We start from the raw sequence: 20,153 nt of genomic DNA on the forward strand, positions 1-20,153 counted from the left end.
TTTAGCTGAAAGGCAGGGATTATAGCACAGCACCTGTTCCTTGTAGATTAGAAAGTAAAACGGGAGGGTGGGACATCCAGTGAGCCTCAATTATGCATTATATGTAATACATTGTGACTGCTTTAGCCCGTAATTCATACTTTTGTCTTGTTTATGCTCCTAACAAGCCATTATTATTTATGGAAGGCAGATTATGACCAGCTCTCTCTGCTTTTTCCATATGCAGAGGGTCTTTGTTGATCAGATTCTGAGTGGCAACAGCCTTCACCTCCCCATCTACTTGCCCCTAATTACACTATTTGTGTTAATGCTATTGTTTTTCTTTAGAAGTGGAGGGCATATTTTAGTGTTTGATGTGCTAATAAAGGCAGCAATTACAGTGTATTGTGGAGATAAACGATTAGCATAATTACTTCTGTTTCTGTTGTAAATCACTTTGTGCTTATCCTCATTACGCCTCGGAAACGGGTCTTTCATGTGTTACGCTACACTCTGTCATTGCGTCCTGGAACATACTTGAATTCTCCGAGGCATGAAAATATCAATTAAAAAATCCATATCCTCTGAGTTGCAAATAATCTACCAGTAATATGTTTTTATCCAACTTAATCTGTTTTCATGTTTTATTCTATGACTGTTTAGGGGGAAAAAATAACAATATACACAATAATTCATCAATACTGAACACTTCTGTCTTCTTTTTTACAGAATTTAGTTTCCAAGACATCAGAGACAAATGTATTTGTTTTTAAGTGCTGATTCTGGTGAGGGCTCTCACACCTCACTATTATTCAGATAGTTTTTGACAGATTTGGTGGGAATGTCACCCTCGATTGATGGTGTCATCATTGAATATGTGCTATTTTTTATTCCCATTTCTTTGGAAGAAGCCCAGTGTTCTTCCACTGCAGCCTCTATCCTGTGTACATGATGAGATTATAGAGCATAATAATAGTTTTAAGTTTCCCATACTGTCCTGAGGAATAGATGAGTTGAGAAACTAGAATCAGTAAAAGTTGGCCTCTGCATGAGCAACACTGCAATAAAACTTGTTCAACCAATACATAAAACATTGTTCCCTCCCTTCTTTTTAGCTGAATGTCCACACTATATATTGAATCTGACTTGACAGTGGGAGCTGCAGCGACAACATTGTGTGGATGGCATCATTAGTGGAGTCGTCCTCAAGCTTCCCTCCTGGATCTGTGATGCCTGATTCGTGGTCACTGTAATAATGCTTGGGGGCAGTTTTAATGATGGTGGTATTTTCTGGATTGTAACTATTAACACTGCAATGAAATTAAGGTTCCTCAGAAGCTTGTTGACGATTTGGAGTTGTTTTAACCTTGTCGTGTGACTATTCCTCTGTTCAAACTGAGTTGGATTCTGTTGAAGAGGCGTATAAGCCTGTGTGTTGTATTTGTTTTTGCTTGTTATTTGGTAATTTGCATTGCACTGTTAATACCAAGAAGACCATCCATCAATTAATTCCCAAAACATGATAATGAGATCATGGATTTGTTTAATCCTCCCATGAAACCGAGCAGACATTAAAATGATTGGTCATTTGTGTTTCATCCACAGAGCTTATTTTCAGCAACCCAGATTGTGAAGCCTGGCGCATTATGTTGATGTAGATATGTTTCCGTATTGAGCATGGCCACCAACATTTTGCTTTTTTTTTTATTCACATACATCATGATTATGTACTTACAACACATTGTTCTGCCTTTGCACAAATTTGTTTTGATTGACATGTTATTATGTTGTGATTATATGTGATATATAACCCTTTCCCTGTGTCTCAGGGAAACTGCAATATTCTTTAAAATATACATATTTCACATATATTAGAATCATCTTTGCAGGACTTTTTGAGCAGAGGTTTTACTCCATATGTAATAAAACGGCTGGCTTGATTGCCACTTTTGGTTGTTGTTTTTAATGACCAAATTTGTATAGTAAGTGCAAATTACAGTAACAAACTGTCTTCTTTTCTACCATTGGCTAATTGAGGGGCCACAAAATAAAATGTTGGCACAGTATATGTAAGCTGAATTTACGGATTCAAAGCTGTTTCATGTATTTTTCCAATCCTTTAACATATAACTTCATCATTTAAATTTTTTCCCAGTTTCCACTCTTTCCAGTTCTGGCTTTTCTGAGTTGTTTTTTAACCAATTTTCCCCTGTAATAAAGGAAATTGCAGACTCGGGTAATTACAGCGACCTTTATTAATCGCTCCACAGTCCTCTTGGTTAGTTACAAATGGCAGAGAATGGTTGCCTGGTTGATATAGGGATGCCAATTAATTACTAAATGGATTCTTTCTTTCTAGTTAATGATTATAATTACATGCAAATAATAAACTAAGTTGTTGTCAAGGTAGCAAATTAGAGTTTATATGCCCTGTAGTAGCAATGTAGACATAAAGGATTGTCCTCTAATCCACTCTTGACCATATTTTTGATAAAAGACTGGAATACACTCACCACCCACAATACGTGCATATTGGTTCTACCACGTTCAACCTCTTTTTGCCTTTTGAGTTGCCTTCATTTCAGTGTGACATGCATTCAGGTTGCTGGAAATCTTTCTTAGATATTTTGAGACATATGATAGTACCACACCGTTGGAGTGAGTTTGGAGGATTGGTTTCCGTTTGAGTAAATGCTCAAGAAACCAGTTTGAGGTGACTGGATCTTTGTGACCTGCCGCCTTCTCCTAAAATAAGTAGCTATTCAGACAATGGTGCACTCTGGTAATGGTCAGCAATGCTCCCCCACCACATCCGAACTACCAGCAGCCCCTGAATTAGTAATACAAGTTATGATGGACCCACGCTGTCGTCTGTGCTGATTATGTAAAACCCTGATTGCACTCAGCCATGGTGCACACCAGATACCATTTTCCAATCTTTTACTGTCTAATTTTAATGATTGAGGACATATTTGAGCGTTCATACCTTGTACTTCGCTGAGATAAATGCTGCCTGGTGGTCTTTTGCTGTCATAGCCCATCCGCTTTAAAGTTGAATGTGTTGAGTGCCGAGTCAGGATCTTCTGCAGCTTTTGATTGCAGCAAATGTTTTGACATATACTGTTGCCTTTCTGTCACAGTGAACCAGCCTCATCATTCTGCTCCAACATTTGGTTTAATCTTCTCCCAAATAACTGCTGCTCATTGTTCTTTCCTCCTGTTTGGCCTGTTACTAGTAAAGTCTCAAAATAGTTCCATAGGAAGATCCCTGTACATCAGCAGTATGTAACATATTCAAACTATTGTATCGTGTAAATATGCCTTCATTAAAGTTATTTGAATCAGACTTTTGAAACTACAGTGAGCCATCTTGGCCATCTTTGCAAGGCTTTTGGTTACTGCCCTGTAATATTTACATCAGTGAGTACTTGAAACGCTGCAATAATCTGGTTTCAAGCAAGTGTGATTGTAAGCGTCTTGCTCAAAGCTGCTTCTTCCAAAAGCTTTCTCCAGTTTTCTCTTATTGCCTTACCCTAATTAAGTAATCCCAATGTCTTAGCTACACAGCATCTGTGGGCTTACTTTCATGAGAACAGCTGACAATAAATGTGTTACTTGTGGATGAAAGCATTTTTAATTGGTCTCCTCCAGTATGAGAGTTGTAACTGTAAAACTAACAGAAGGTTTGGTGAAACTGTGACACGCTCACTCAATCTGTGGTTGAGCAAATGAAGTAGTTTGATTTGAATATGTAAAATCCTAAAATATTTTTAATTAGTATTTCTGACCAGAATTAGTCCTATAGTTCATCTAAAATAGTGATATTTTTTAATTCCAAAATGATGGAGGCTGTATGCTATAAGATCAAGAGATAAAGTGTATGTTACTGTAGATTTAATTTTGCTACAATTTAAAAACATATATATAATAACATTGTTTGTGTGTTTGCTGCACTGGTAAATATGTATAATTTGCTTCCAAAGCTTTGAAACAAGGGAGATGACTTTGCTCCATCCCTCATGTCACACCAGTGTACAGTTGCATAGTGATTTGTTTAAAAGTGATTGCATTTCCAATACTCGGCACATATTTCAAGCTAACATTCAAGGAATGCACAAAGTCAGTGCCCCATTCATTATCAACCGAGCTGCTGCGGGCTGTAAATTAAAAAGCATAGTTTTTGAAATTGGAGCCTTGGAGAGACCTCATTTCAGATGTAGAGATACTAACCATGCCCTCTCCAGTGATGCATCACTGGCGCATGACTCAGTCCGTGTCCATGTTAACAAAAGGACGTTCTCAAACATTGTTTGTGTCCTGATTTACTGTTGATGCCGGCGTGCATCATCGCATCGACCCTTCCTCTTTTTAACCGCCATAATAATCAAAGTGTCCTTTTAACTGTGATAGATGTGTCATTTAGGTGGACATTCTGATAGGCCAAGTGGTTGCCCACGAACAGGACAAAGTCACACTGGGTTAATTCATCTCCATGGATATATTTTGTAGTTGCACCCATCCAAGGTGGCGTGATGTCATTGGTGGCGCTTCAATGCATTACAGAGAAATCCCAAATTCCGTTGTGTCTCCTAGCATTGATAAGACTGTCCATTACATTTCAAAAACAGCCTTACCACTTCATATTACTCAATTTGATGAATGCCCTCTTTGTTCTGGCAACATTTTCCTTTTTGAAAGGTTTCGACCCATGTTATAGGCTTTGAGGGAGCAGATGAAGGTATGGAACAACCATGCCAGGCATTGTAATTAAGTCATTGTCTCTAACCTTGGATATCTGCCATCTGGATGATGTATATTCTACCATGACGACATTGACCTGTCCTTTTGAACATACTATGTGCATTATAGCCTCTCCAAAATTCATGAATTCCGAGAAATTCATTATGCGGTCAAAGCACAACAGTAGAGTTTTTAGAGAAGCTCAAGACAACATAACTTGCTAATTTGAATAAATCCTCCTTATCAACAGTGCTTGATGTACTTTTCATTATCATCAATTAATTCCAGCTTGTTTATATTTTTTGTTTTCTCACAAGCCTCCAGCGAGCATGATTATTGTTTTTTTAAAGCACAATCATCCCACAGTGATTATATTTTTTTTGCTATTTCCATCATACCATTTACAGTGATTTAAAAATGGCATGGCTCATTTCACAAAGAAGTCTTTATGTTCTTTTTATAGTTTGTTGTGGTATTGATCATGATAACTACTGCAATTTCTCCTTTAAATTGCTTTTAAAACTGTCAACAGCCTTGCCCCGCCTTACCTCTTGGAGCTTATTCAGGCCTATAACCCTACTTTCTCTCTCAGGTCAGCTGATCAGTGGCTCTCAAGAGTGCCAAAAACTAAACATAAGCTCAGAGGGCATCACACCTTTGCATTCATTGTCCCGAAGTTGTGGAATGACTTGCATCCATCCATTAGACAAGCTATTTCCCTGCTGTTTTTTTTATTTTTAAAGGCATCTTAAAACCCACCTGTACATTAGCCTTCAAGACTATGAGTTGGTCATTTTTTATTACTCTACATGATTTTACTGATCTTTTTTAATGGTTTTTATAGTACCCATGTTTTTATTATTTTAATGTGTTTCAGCTGTGTTTGTCTTATTTGTATTGTCTGTATGTTTCATTTATTTTAAGAAACGTGTGGAATGTGCTTTACAAAGAAAGTAAAACATTTTTCAACAGCAAGCATTTGCACAACATGAAATTACACGTTTACACATTACAAGAAAAAGCCTGGGCAAAAGCAGACAAAATGTCCTCGTTGTCGGTGAAATCCATTTTTTTTTTTTTTTCCTTTCATTGTAAATGTTTTTTTTTTTTTTTTACAGAGCTGCTGGGGGTAGGAGAAAAAGCTTAAGGTTTGGTAGACAATACACAAAACTAGTCCTGACCAGCAATTGTTTTTTCTTTTTCTTTTTCTTTGAGGCGGTATCTGCAAATGATGTATAAAGGAACAGAAAAAAGATGTTGTAAAGGTCCCTCAACCCCCTGCCATTTTTAGGTCAAGTCACACTGGCACCCTGCTGACCAGCTGTCTTTAAGGGCACCAGCTGCCCTCGCATAGTGCGAGCGCGCTGTGAAAGCAACCACATTGCAAACTCCACAAGTTCCAAGGGGATCAATCTATACCCCATATTAAATTGTGCAGATATCGACATTTGGTGTTTGAAGTTAATCAGCATGTTTTTCTCATGAAAGTACAGCAGTGCTTCATTGTGACCTGCTTGACTAAAGACTTCTCCCAGTTCTTCTTCTGAGCTTTCATTTTGTCCTTGCTGGTAGCCACATAAACATGGCGTCCCACAGGTCATCATGCTCAGAAGTCATGGAAATATGATATCAAGGTATCAGAGCAGCAAAAATGGATCATATTTACATGGTAGATGTAAACCCTCTTCCACACCCAGGCTATAAGATACCTTTGTATCTTTTAATAGCAGAACTATCTGACGGCTATTCAGACTTTTTAAGACATTTCAGAATGGCTTTAAATCGACTTTATTGTTGATGATACAGTGCTCTTTTGTGAGACTCATGCAGCCTTACAAAAAATAGTGGCATTTCACCAAGGGTTAAAAAAAAAAAAATCATCATCAGGTGACAGATACATGCAAAACATGTCACCTTTCTTAGTTCATTAGTGTGATTTTATTATGAGGCAGCAGATGTCACACTATAAAACATTATTTGTATGTTCAATTTCCATGGACTTTGATATTAATGTCAGAAATGTAATTATTGTCAAGGTCGTCAAATTAGTCTTTCAAATCGATTTAATGTCACATGTGAATTTGTTTGCTTTGTTTATTTCGAACATTTGATCTGTCAGTGCAAAAATGTACTTATGATCTTTCCAGGACATTTCTCAGTAAAGTGTTGGCATCACTCTCAATGATGAGGACATCTTCACTTTTTAGTGAAATAATTATTCTCAATGTACAACTTTTTGCCACTACTGGCAGAAAATGAAGGTTCCCTTGTTCAAACGCATAATGCCGTGAGTGCAACTTGTCGAGTTCCTACTTGGAATGCAAGACACCAGCTTTTGCATTACACTGACTTGTTGCAATTCATCAATTCTCATTAAGATTAATAAAAAAAAAGGTTATATTGGGAGGTCGAACATGCATTTCACTCTCAGAAGGTGACATCAGCTTGGTGTCATCATTTTATTAAAATCAGGATTAAAAGATAAGATCAGGAAAAACAACAAGCTATCATATTGAAATTGTGGGTTGTGATCCGTGTTAAATATGTTGCACACAGTCATAACATCAGTGCATTTCTCAGCTTCTCTGCCACTCTGATCTGTGCAGCAGGGTTGAATACAATTGTGACTGGTGACAAAACTATATGATATAGTAACTTTGATGATTATGTGACCTTTCCCGTCATTCCACCAAAAAAACCCTGGGAACTCTATACTAGTGTCTTAATAAGCGGTGGGGGATTGCTTCGGGGATTGGATGATAAGCTGGCTTAGTAAGGTGAGTCTAAATAGCAGAACAAAACACTGAACATATTAAGTATTTTCAAAGTTATTGTATCAGTAATCACCACACTTATCTATAATGCAATTAAGTATCTCATTCATTTAGTTTAGAGGACTCAAATGCCTCGTCATGTTCAAGCCCTTAACGCCAGATTACCATGTTTCATTTGTTAAAGCCCCTCCACATTTTTGGCTTTAGTCAAACGCTACAGAGCTCAAATCGTGCCTCAGTTTGCTTAAGCCACTTTCTTTTGTATGTGCATGCCTGTGCATATAGTTTTCTTGTGCAGTCTTCAGATTAACCTCATGGAGACACATTTACATATGAAGAAAAAGTGATGTGAGATCTCCCCATGGATCATGCCTCCTGAAATGCATGCAGCATTCAGACTGAAAACGAGAGATAATGTTGCAGCAAAGAGAGTAGGTTTGACATCACTGTGTTGCTGCAACAGCGGGTTATCTGTGTGTTTTTGTAATGAGGAAATTGAGTTTGTGTTTTGGACAATCCACAGAGACAAATTTGCTGCAAGGCTGGAATTAAACCAATTTTGAAGGATAACAGAGTGTCCTGACAAAATCCCGCTCAAGGCATCACATAAACTAAGCTTGTTCATGCTTGTGACAATCATTGCACCCTCAATGAACAGCGAAAGGCCCTAAAATTAAATAAATAAATAAATTTTTTTTTTAAATAAAACAACTTTCCATTTTCCCAGTGGAAGACACTTTTTCAGAGTACTTGATCACTGTTTAGAGATGCAACCAGCTGCAACAGTTTTGTTTTTGTTGTTTTATTGTTTGTAACGTTGACGAGGTTACTGAGCATACATATGCAGGAATGAACGGCTGTTTTTCATGTTTAATTTTATCAAAAGTAATTAAGTGTTATAAAGCTTTTGGAGCACTACGTTGACAGCTATATGGCATCTGTCTTTATTGGATGATGGTTCCACAACATATACTCAATTTTTAATTTTGGCAATGTTTTCAATGTTGCACAGTGGCTCCCTTGACAGCTGGTGCATGGTGTGTGTTTTGTGTGTGTGGGGAATGAAGAGTTAATATGTGGGAACAACAATCACACATGACAGGGACGAACTCAACTTAATTAAAACCTTACAGAGCATCAATTTTCAAACAAAGTTTCAAACTATAACGATTTTTTTCTTCATTGAATAGCCTCCAGTTTTAAACGCTGGCACTATACGAAATATTTTTAGATCTTCTGCTTGACCACCACTCACTGAGCACACTGACATTTTCATTTTTTTTTTGAAAGCTTTTCAGGTGCAGATCACTCCCTTCTCCCTCCTTTCTTTCTTGTGAGGTACCATTGCTCAGTACACAGCGATGTGCTGCAGATGCCCCACAGTCATGGCTTGCAATACTGTACTTTGATTGAAAAAGGTGTAGACAGCTTTTTGTTCCAACAATAATATGGGAGTGCTTTTCCCCCTTTTTTTAGAGACTGTGGATGTAAATTTTGACTTTTTTTCCCAGTTTCCCATCCTGAGGATACAGTTCAGAAATGCAATTATTGTGTTGTACAATGAGGAACATATGAGAAAGGTCCATTATTTCAATAATAACATCACATTACTTCTGTGGCTATATTCTCCCAATATACAGCTTCTCTGTTTCTTATACTGTAGGTAAATGCTAATAATCATGGCAGGCTTACTATAAAGTTTTGTGCCACAGTCTATATGCTGCTACTTACATAGCAAACAGAGCTGTATGTATCAAGGAACATTTTTTATTGACTCTGGAAAGGTCATTCATTCATCACAAAGTAAACACACAGATACAGAGAACAAAACATACTTTTCAGTTCACATTATTAACCCTTTTAGAGACACCAATTAAACAAAATGTTGGTTTTAGTGTACTGTTGGGGAAAACCCACAAATAAATCCTTCAAAATCAACACAAACTACTTTTTTTCTTAATAAAAGCAAATTCAGATAACTCCAGACTACACTTCACTGTAGTATAACTGTGTCTTGTATTTCCAGGTTTACCTGGTTTTGTTTCTGATTACCTGATTGAATGATGGTGAAATTAGAACACGTTATGCAATTTGCTCAAATAAAACGGCAGTCTGTTGGTGGCTTTCTTCAACATGATTTCCCATGTGTTGAAAGACTTTTAAGAAAAGGAATCAGACAACCAGTTATCTGAGCTGGTTAGATGATTTCACTCACACAAGCAACAAAAGCATATCTTGGCAAATCCTCAATCTATATCTAAGTGAACGAGTGTCATTGGCATGAGTATAAAGATGGAAAGCATGAATGTTAGAAGTTTAGGGGATAATGTAATTAAATAACTAACTTCCTGCAAAAAAAAAAAAAAAGAAGTGACATGACAATTCTGTCTTTCATCTTCCCATTTTTGCTGGCAAATTCTAAGGTGTAATGAGCAACTAACTGTGAATGGAAGCTGGAGGGTTTTTATACTCCTCAAGAGCAACCAAGCTACAATGTCCTCAGGAATTTTTACTCGATGAAAAGATCCTCAAAGGAAACAAGTTTCTTTTCACATTAAATAAGGGAATCTAAACTTTAACAGTTTGAACTAAGATGAACCTTTGGAAACATTTGTTTTCACTGCTTTTGTGCCTGTTAACTTCTCGCTTTTGGTTTCCTTGTGGCCTTGTCAATCTTTAATATGTTATGTTATAATGCATTTTGCTCAATTCAAACATGATTCCATGGAAATGTGAATACACCTTTAATGTAGCTTACTTATTTCAAACGAAGCTTGGATCCCCATTAGAAATGGGCTCTTACACTCATCTCCTGCCATCTCATACATGCCAGCATTACTGATATCAGGGATAAAAGTGAGACGTCTGTGGTGTCTCTGTGGGTTGGTCCACTGTGAAGCCCTGATCAGAGACGTCTCTGACCAGCAGTGACACTGACTCAGCCACTGAGCCACTGAGCCACGGTTTGTTCAGAATTGAAGTACATGGAGTACATTGCATGAGAAAGTGTGGATGGCACTTGTCTGAACAGGCCTGATAGTCTCTGGATCCCTCTTGACCGATGAGGACATCAACCTTTCTTTGTGATGAGAGCAGAATTGGCTACAACAGAGGGAGGGCAGCGGGTTGTGCGTCTCTCCTGAGAAGCGAGAGTTCAGTGAACTTGGGAAAGGAAGAGGACTCTCCTTGTCCTCCCTTGTAATACTGTCAGCCACATAATTTACAACCCGAGACTTTCAGTAAGATGGAGATCAGCACTCAAGTTACCAAGGCAGGTAAATTTATGAAAAGCTGCCTTTTAGATTAATGAACAAGCAACACGGGGGTCTTTTTGACTTTTAAATTAAATCCGTCGAAGAGCAATTTTTCAGGTGCATTTTAGCCCAAGTGAGACAGATAATTATTGGTCTTTGTGATCACAGTGCACAGATGTATCAAACCCTGACTGCTGAAAACAAGGGGAACAGCCATTAATAAGAGCCTGAAAATGCAGCATTGCGTATGATAATTACAATGTCGAAGCCTCCATCACACCTCCATCTGTGCTCCCCGTTGAAAATCTGAAAGTCGGATGACTAATGATTAAATGACTAAACCTGCTTTATAAAATGATAAAATACAAGATGTTGGGAGAAGCAATTAAGGAGTGCATTACCATGCTGCCATCTTCTTAAGTTTTACAGCTGTTAGATTACCAAGGCATGTCAAGTGCTTTAGCTTTAAACTGCATTTGAAGATTCATATAAAGTTAGGTTAATCTTGAAGCTACTAAATAATTTAAACTTAATCTGACTCTATGCGTAGTGTTGATTCAATGAGAAGCAAATGAACTAAACTAAAAGTCCGTAAATCAGAACAAAATCCTCCAAGAACCTTTTTTATGTTTTCCAGTGGTGATGTTGCTCATCTCCTCCAACTATAGCAGATGATGATGTGTTCGACTTGATATGCGCCTCTTCCTTTTATGAATGCTTTGTCAGCCTGTGCAGACATGAAAGGTTACAGTGGTCATGAAGTGAGTTATATAGGCCTGCACATAAATAACCCGTGGTATACTGATTTGTAAAGGATTATAGAAATGTGTTTAGTTAATCATTTATTGAGATGGATTGGTTTCCCGAGTGATGGCATGCAACTTATATTTAACAGTAGGCGCGGTGAAGTTCACATTTCGTTTCAACACATTTCCGTCACAGTGCGGCTGATGGTGAAAGCGGTTGGACACGTGTGTCTCTGTCCTGCTCCTTTAGCCGATTGCTACCTTTAACATTTGGATTATCCGACAATTGGCATTAGCATTATCCAAAGCTGTTGTTTCCAGTGAAGAGCAGCTCTGTTAATTGTTCTGTAAAATCCTGTTGGCTGGAGGACGAGCACCTCATTAATCTCGAACAGATTCCGTCCTCCCAACGGCAGAATTTGTCCTACTGTAAGTAACATTAACATTTAGCTGTATCTTAAATTACTGCATTTGGAGCCTTAAATAAACATCAGTTTATCTTTAGAAGACCTGTCTGCTTCTGTCAATGTGTTGGTGGATTATTTGCTATTATTCCTAAATCTGTTTCTCTGAGGAACACGTAACATGTTCTTAAGTTTCTCACTGCATTGGATTCGAGTAAATTAAAATGAGTCACACATTGCTGGCAGATTATTTAACATGTTGCTCTGAGTTAACATTAATCAATTACTAAATTAGAATTATGTTACGAAGCATGCAAGTAGTACATGTTCTATATTGCATTATTATCACAGTTTAGTACAATATTAAAATTAAATTAGTATTTTAATAGTTACCCAGAACATTTTCAAAGCATATTACTGGGTTTGGCAGATCAAAGAATTGCCAACAAACTGGAAGAGTAACTTTTGTATTATTGATTGTCTCTCTCTTGAAGGATGTCTTGATTATGTGCTCATATCAGTATTATTCAAATTTTATTATGAACCTTGGACTGTGTGGTCTGAAATTACATAAAATAGTCAAGTGATGTCGCACATGGCCACACAGTGGCACTGTGGTGTGTGTTCAAATATGTTCCGGGACCTTTTTGTGTTGAGTTTGCATTTTCTCCCTGTGGGCGCGTGAACTTTACCCTGAAACTCTGGTTTCCTCCCACAGTCCAAAAACATGCATGCAAGTGCAATTGGTGACACCCCTTGGTGTGAATGTGAGCATGTGTGGTTGTCTGTATCTAAGTGTTTGCCCTGTGATGGACTGGCAACTTGTCCGGGGTATAACCTGCCGTCACCCGTAGTAAGCTGGGATTGGCTCCAGTGACCCTGCACAGGAGAAGTAGTATGGATGGATGGATGGATGGATGGATGGTGTCAGACATACATGAGTTGGGTTTGTTTGAGTTCATCGTAATATATCAGCATGGAATTCTGATAATCATGCAGTATGTTCACCAACAAATACCCTGCCCTGCAGAAAGATTCAGATTTCAGCCATTATGCACAATTTAGCATTACTCCTGTTTGGAGGGGGTAAAAAAAAAAGACAGACAAACTAAACTAATCCTTATCCAGGTGCTGAAGCTCACTTCTTTCCATGTCTGACAAAATTAATGAGTGACAGAAACCTCAGCAATTGTACGTGCAAAATTATTAAAAAAGCAGCGTTGCTTTAATTCACATTATTGTAAACATTGGGATTTATTCCAGATATTTCAATTTTCTCCCACATGTGCAAAACGTGTTTGAGGCAGCTGATTTCTCTAAATTGAGTTTGTGTGAGTCTCTGCATTTACTCTGAGATGGACTGGTGACTTGTTCAGGGTGATTCTGGCTTTCTCTTAGATTCAGCTGTTAGATAGATAAAAGTTAGATAAAAAGGTAAGAAAGAGATGGATTGATATATTAAACTGTAAGCATAATGGGAAACTGTTACTTTCTGGAGCCTTAAGACCCTTAAAATGCTGCTGTGAGTTAAATCGTTGAGTGTATTGTTTGTCATTATTTTAACTGAGGTTAAAAGGTCTTTTCTATTCAAAAAGTATTTTCTTGGTGAAGGGCCATTCAGTTGTAATGAAATATAATTATTCCGATTAAACAACTTAACTGCATGGTTGTAAAGTGAAGAGAAAATGTCAAAATTTGAATTAAAATTGATTCTGTAATAAAACTTAGGTCGAGGCATTTTTTAGTATGATTTCTACACAATATACAAATGTCAGCAGAGAAGGTACAGTGACTTCCTGTATTTAAGAATCAGAGACACGCACTGCACTGAAGATGAGAAAGCTAATAAGGTAATAGTCACCCAACATTAATGTTTTTTTTTACTTATATTAACTTAATACAATTTAGTGCCAGCTTGGATTTTCTGTATGCGGAAAATGTGTCTGCCACAAAAAAGACCATTATGTCTTTATATCAGACAGACACATCATATTATTATTGTTGCAAACAAGTAAGTAAAAAAAATAGTTAATCACAAATCCCTCAGAAAATTAATTTCTCCACAATTAAAAAATTATAAAACAAATATCAAACTTTTTGCTCAATCCATGAGGGAATTGAACTTTTAACAGACAATTTGCTTCCTTCGTATTGTGTACCGTTTCCTGGTCACGCCGTGTCATATGGTATTTTCAGGGCTGTTCCATAAGCCCAAGTGACTCGAAATAAAACAGCTTCCGGATGTAACTGGGAAGAGTTGAGACCACTTAAAAGAAACGGTAGTTGCTTCCTCCTGGTTTAGTAAAACACCAGTTTTTTTTTTTTTCACAAGTCATCTAATTTGGCCATTTAGGAGTCAAGCATTCCTCAGATTTAACTCGCTTCACGAGGATCGGCCCAGTGGGCTGCTGTGGTAAAGTTTAATTAGCCACTGATTAAAAGCTGTGGAATATAAACCAGAAGGTGTTGGTGCCCCAAAGGATGATAATTACCAGTTGTAGAGCGTTGCCTGTACGAAATGTGGAATAGTCTGCAGAGATCTGAGCCACTATTTCTCACATTGTTGCTAAATAATGATGTTGGGAAGAGTTGGAAGTTAATGATCAAGTTTTTGCTCACAGCTTTACCACGAGGGCACACATGAATGTAGATAATGTGATTTCATCAGATTGTTTGATGCTATATGACTTCAAAGTTCAGCTGCTTTTGTCAACAGTCACCGTAGGTCCTTTAAACCGTCACTTGATTGAAGTCTTTTTTTTTTTTTTTTTTAATCCGCCAACAAAACTCACTGATTAGCAGAATAATGGCGCACGAAAAGAGAGCAGCTCATTGAATGAGACCAATCTGCCTCCGCAGGTACAGTTTTGGTGGAAAACATGCAGATAAATGGCCGTGCCCAAGATCCAGGCAGGACCATCTCTCTGACTTTAGAGGAGAACTACGACCATTGGGTGATACTGGAGCCAGAGCGGCAGAGACTCTACCTCAACAGCACCGGGCGTATTCTGGACCGAGATGTAAGTGAAGCAGATATAGAGAAAACTGGCATTTTTTTTTTTTTAAGTCAATTTGTGTTTTATATATATTTTTTCACGTATTGGCAATGAAGTATGGTAAACGTAGTTTTATATTGTGCAGATTGACTATATTTTGGCAACTTTATCAAGGTTTAAATAGGGATTAACTTTACTGATTGACAAAATGCTAGTAGATATGCTTTTGTTGTAATTTCACCAATGTGCTAAATATAGCCAGGGAATAAATAAATGCGGACCATGGTGTCTGCATGTTTACGTCTGCACATAATACATTTGCCTCAGTTCCCCAGGGTAGTGGGCAAACCGCCGGTGAATACAGAGTGGGCAAAAATAGGAGAGTATAGCACATGAGATGTGGGGGGTGGATTAGAACAGGGTGTTGCTCCTCTAGGAAAGAAGCTGTTTTCAAGCTTATGTTAGAATATATGGACTTAGGGTAGGGATGTGGGTGTGAGGCTATTAATGGGACTAACTCAGAAATATGGCCAGGAGATATGAGAACAGCAGAGGAGCACAACCCTCTTCAGCTGGGAAAAAAAAAAAAGGACGGGTAGAGAGAGTTAAGCTTTCTAACTGGCGAACTGCATTATACAGTAGGCCATGTTTCACCTTCTTTGCTACAAACAGACATGTCATGTTGGCAAAGGGACAAGCGGCTATCGTTACATTTGCATATGAACAGAGGATTTGATCAGTCGTTGCTATTTGAAAAAGAAAAAAAAATTGCGAATAAAAATAAAAGCCAACAAAGGCTATGATTTGATTACACGCATTGCTATGCAGGCATCATAATTAACAAGTGGACTGAAAAGTGGAACAGCTCGCATTTTATTATCGCTTGATGACGTATGCACATTGTTCTCTAAAATACTGATGAAACAATAGCTCATAATGGCCCAAGTCAACCGACTGTCAGGAGGACTAATACAAATGTGTCTACTGCGACACTGAAGGGGCACTTATCTGTGGTTTTCTCTTTCTCAGCCTCCCAACTTCATCATGACGATTGTGGTTCAGGTCCGCTGTGACAACGAGCTGATTGGTGCAGTCATTTTCCACGAGGTTCGGATTATTGTGAGGGACAAGAATGACAACACGCCTCAATTTCAGCAGCCACGCTACTACGTTGCAGTGAACGAGGTAAGAGAGTGATTTCTTTGTGTTCTTTGAGTTTCAATCTACAACTTTAGACACTTCATTCAGATTTGAATGCAGCTGTTATATCAACAAACCGTTTTTTTTGTTCGGAATTGATTATAGCTTGACGTGAATTTCTGTCCCCCAACCTCATGTGCTCTTAAAGATTTTCAGCTTCTACACACATTGTAGGAGTGATCTTACTGACAAGACACACTATAGTGTCAGATTAGGTCATTGTACCTGACCACGGCTTTTAGGTAATTGCTTTCACAATATCATTACAGCTTTCATCAGGACATTTTTGAAAGTTAGACTTAAATGTACTGTAGAATATTCTTTCTTTTGCTACCTTTTGCCAGTGAGAAAAAAATAAATTCTATTGGTGTGCCAAAGTGCCACTGTTTAAGGCTAAACAGTGACTTTGGTGCAGAAATCTTTGAAGCACGCGTTAACATCTGTCTATTTCATTGCAAGATTGTCGAACCAGATCAGAGAAGAAATATTTGTTCACAGTGATGGACTTATTTGTTTTGCACAAACTTCGACAATAGGCTTAAGTATCTTTGCCTTTCATAACGATTGTGTGCGATTTTTATTTGTCCAACCTGTGTCTGACTTGTAGAACTAGAAATATGCATTGATGCAAGTAAGCAGGTCAGCAGAACATTTGTAAATCTGGGTAGAAGCTTGCTGTGCAGTCGGCTTTCTACAGAGTACGAGGCAGAAGCAACGTTTTCCTCCAAAACAACTCTGCAACCCGCAGTGATTTGACTCTGCATCAAATCCTTTGACTTTAAAGTCATGTTTTTTTTTTTTGGTTGTTTTTTGTTTTTTTTAGAATAGAAGATGATTCCTTGTTGTGTTTAGGACAACCATGGCTTTTGTCTTCACTGTTCACACTTGTGTTCATCGCATGTTTGAAAAACTGTCACAGTGAGTTATCATAGCCATATGCAGCTGCCCCAACAGTGTAATGAGTCACTCTGCATTGCTGTCAACTCCCCTGAACAAGATCTGCTGCCTGCTGCCTGGTCCTGTGGACTTTGCAGAGGGCTCTGGGGAATAGAAGCGGTTCTCACACTCACCTTTTGTTACTCTGTCAGAATTGCACGTACACCTCCAGAGTGCTGCTGACTGCAGCATTTTCCCTTTTTGATTTTTTTTTCCCATTTTGTATATTAATGGGATGGCTGGACAAAACTAATAGCCATGTGAATGGGCTCTCTGTAAGTTGATGTTGTAATCACAGGGGACTGTTTGAGCTGTTGACTTTTCCTTTTCTTTTTTTCATCTCTCGCTCTCTTTTATTTGTTCCAGCTCATACCAGTTGGAACAACCATTTTCACTGGCTTCTCAGGAAATAACGGTGCTACAGACACCGATGATGGACCCAATGGACATATAGAATACAGCATCCTTTACAATCCCGATGACCCGGTATATGGACTGATCACACCATTAAAAAAAGAAATATAAAAACCTCTACACTGCTGTAAATTCTTCCAGCTGCCATGTCTTATTTTTGCAACTTTCCTTCTATCTTTTCATTTTTCTTTCAGGAATCCAACAACACAGTGAGTGTCGCAAACACCCTTTCAGGACACATTATTCTGGCAGAGAGGCTTAACTACGAGGAGAAAACCCGCTACCTGGTTCTGGTCCAAGCCAGTGTAAGTGAAATATTCAACACAAAGCACAACTACTTTTGATGGCATGTGTCGAGAACAGCGGGTTTGCAGTATCATTTAGTTAAAAATAGGCTCTAATTTATAGTTTTTATTTATTTAATTTTTCTTTAATGTCGTTTGCATCAGCATTGCCCTTGAGTAAGAAACTCCTAATGCCACTAAACCATCATCTTAGGATGTGAACGTTTCCATTTATTTTAGCTTGTAGATGTTTTCACCATGAAATCAAGAGTTTGCTACTTTGCGGTGTTGAGGTTTTTTATTTTTTTACTTCACCATTTCAAGTAGATGTCAGATGTACATTCTATCGTAATGGTTTAGCGAACTATCCTTTTCAAGTTCATGTTTACCAACCATAAAAGGGATGCTTGTGCCTTTGACATTAATTAGTAACAAATAATTTGACATTATTTCAATTTGTGGTCAGATGTAAGTTGCTCAAGTCATTTTTTTATTTTTTTTTTTATCTGATATTAAGTCTGTGGAGTTGGGCCCCCCAGGGTTTCATTACAACCTACTTTTGATTGAAAGTTTTTTTGACATGTTTGCAGCCTGTATATACCAGAACCGCTTTGCATAGCAGGGATGATTAAATTATGAGTTTTACTTCAGGGAGTGTATTTTCCTTCACACTCTCACTGGACACGATGACTCAGAAAAATATTGTAAAACAAGCAATCCTAATGATGCCATTAGGGTAGTGTGAATTATAATGAAGGTTTTTATGTGGGTTTTTTTTTTGGTTTTTTTCTGTCCAACTTTTTGCCATCAGGCAACAACACACAGTCTGGGATCTGAGGCTTCCCCAGTCTGATGTGGACCTTAGGAACCTTATTATTGTTTTTAACCAAAAACTTTCCCCTGTTTGCCGCAAAAATGTATCAGTCCTAAAACATATTGTTATGATCCTTTGTCTGTCACTGATTACATAACAAAAAAATCCTAATAAGCACATCTTTCACAATGAGATAGAGGAGATAAAGTGCCGTGGGACAGATAATCATTTAGCAGTCTTTCCATCTATTTTCTCCATTTCCTGCATGAGAGCGCAAAAGACTAAACTCTTTAAGCTTGCAAGGAGCCCTCTGGGGATATTTCATTTTCTGTGGCAAAAGGACATCAGAGTAAAGAAAGGAAGAAGACATGGTATTTACCAGAACTCTGCTCTGCTTGTGTCAAGAGTTCAATCACCTAGAGAACGTAAATATATAAAGGGCTGCGCTGGTCACTTCTCAGGGCGCCGCTCTGGGAGGCAAGAGCACCACAACAGGGATCATTAAGGGTAACTGCTGTGTTGTTTATGTTCTGTGGCTAAGAATTATTTTGCAGGAAGAAATGTGGCAGAATAGTTTCCATGATTGACTCTCCTCCATTCAGATTTTTTATTTTTTATTTTTTTTTACCTGAGGACTGTCTGCATTTTACACACATAACACGGTGGTGTAGTGGTCAGCTCCCCCACCTCATGGACTAAATATCCCTATTTCCCCTGGTTAAGCCCTTTTGTGTGGATTTTGCATGTTCACTCTGTGCTTGTGTTAGTTTTCTCTGGGTGTTCCAGAGTACTCCTGCCTGTAGATGTGGATACGAACATGTGACTGCCTGGCTGTATTGTTCAGGCTGTATACAATTACTTCTCATAGTTATAACACCAGATGATTTTAAAACACCATAAAGCAGAGACATATTGCTTTGCCTCCATAATGTGGTCTTGAGAATGCCTTCAATTGCATTTAAGATTAAAGTCACTATAGAATGACATATATTGGATAACAAAGATATCTTAGAATAAGGACCAGAATTATAAAGCCATAAAAATGTATTTTATCTATGCATATTATTAACTTCCCCCCTTCTTTTTAAGAGGCAATTTTTAATCAAAACTTTCCCACAGCTTTTTTTTTCTTTGAAATAAGTAAAATATGATTTCTTTATTGCATTTGAATAACAAATGTGTCATTTAGCAATGGCTTTGGCTCACTGTGCTAACTGAACATGCAAAAAGGTTCCCCAGATGACTTTTTTTTTTTCTTTTTCTAAGATTTTTTTTTTTTTGGCATTTAGATTTCATTAAGTGTGAACAGCAGAGACAGACACAATATGAAGAATAAAAACAGGGGGAATTATAGTAGTGGAGGTAAAGTCTGAACAGCAGAAAATCAAAGCTAGACCTCACCAGTGTTGCAATTGCGTTTATGTGATATGCACCTAAACTACTCAGCCATCAGGTTACCCATCAATATGTTTTATAGTGAAAATACAGTATTCTACCTGATGGATGGGACTATAGGCAATCACCCTGTTAAGCAGGTAAACAAATAAAAACAGCAAAACTGAATTTGTGTGGGCTTTCATAGGAGCAAATACTGCAATACATTTGGAAGAAC

General features: G+C 37.9%; 1 protein-coding gene across 1 annotated transcript in view; it reads left to right on the plus strand.

The window, feature by feature from the left end:
* The window catches only part of LOC308138869 (protocadherin-15-like), a gene marked incomplete at both ends in the record, with an annotated part of 142,041 nt that overhangs the window by 27,732 nt on the left and 94,156 nt on the right, over positions 1-20,153 (plus strand). Inside the window, 4 exon segments of the mRNA XM_080508153.1 lie at positions 14,757-14,917; positions 15,923-16,078; positions 17,396-17,515; positions 17,638-17,748. Of these exon segments, the coding sequence (XP_080364279.1) occupies positions 14,757-14,917; positions 15,923-16,078; positions 17,396-17,515; positions 17,638-17,748 (548 nt within the window).

This window comes from Blennius ocellaris (assembly GCF_963422515.1).
Source record: "Blennius ocellaris genome assembly, chromosome: 13".
In the NCBI taxonomy this organism is placed as follows: domain Eukaryota; kingdom Metazoa; phylum Chordata; class Actinopteri; order Blenniiformes; family Blenniidae; genus Blennius; species Blennius ocellaris.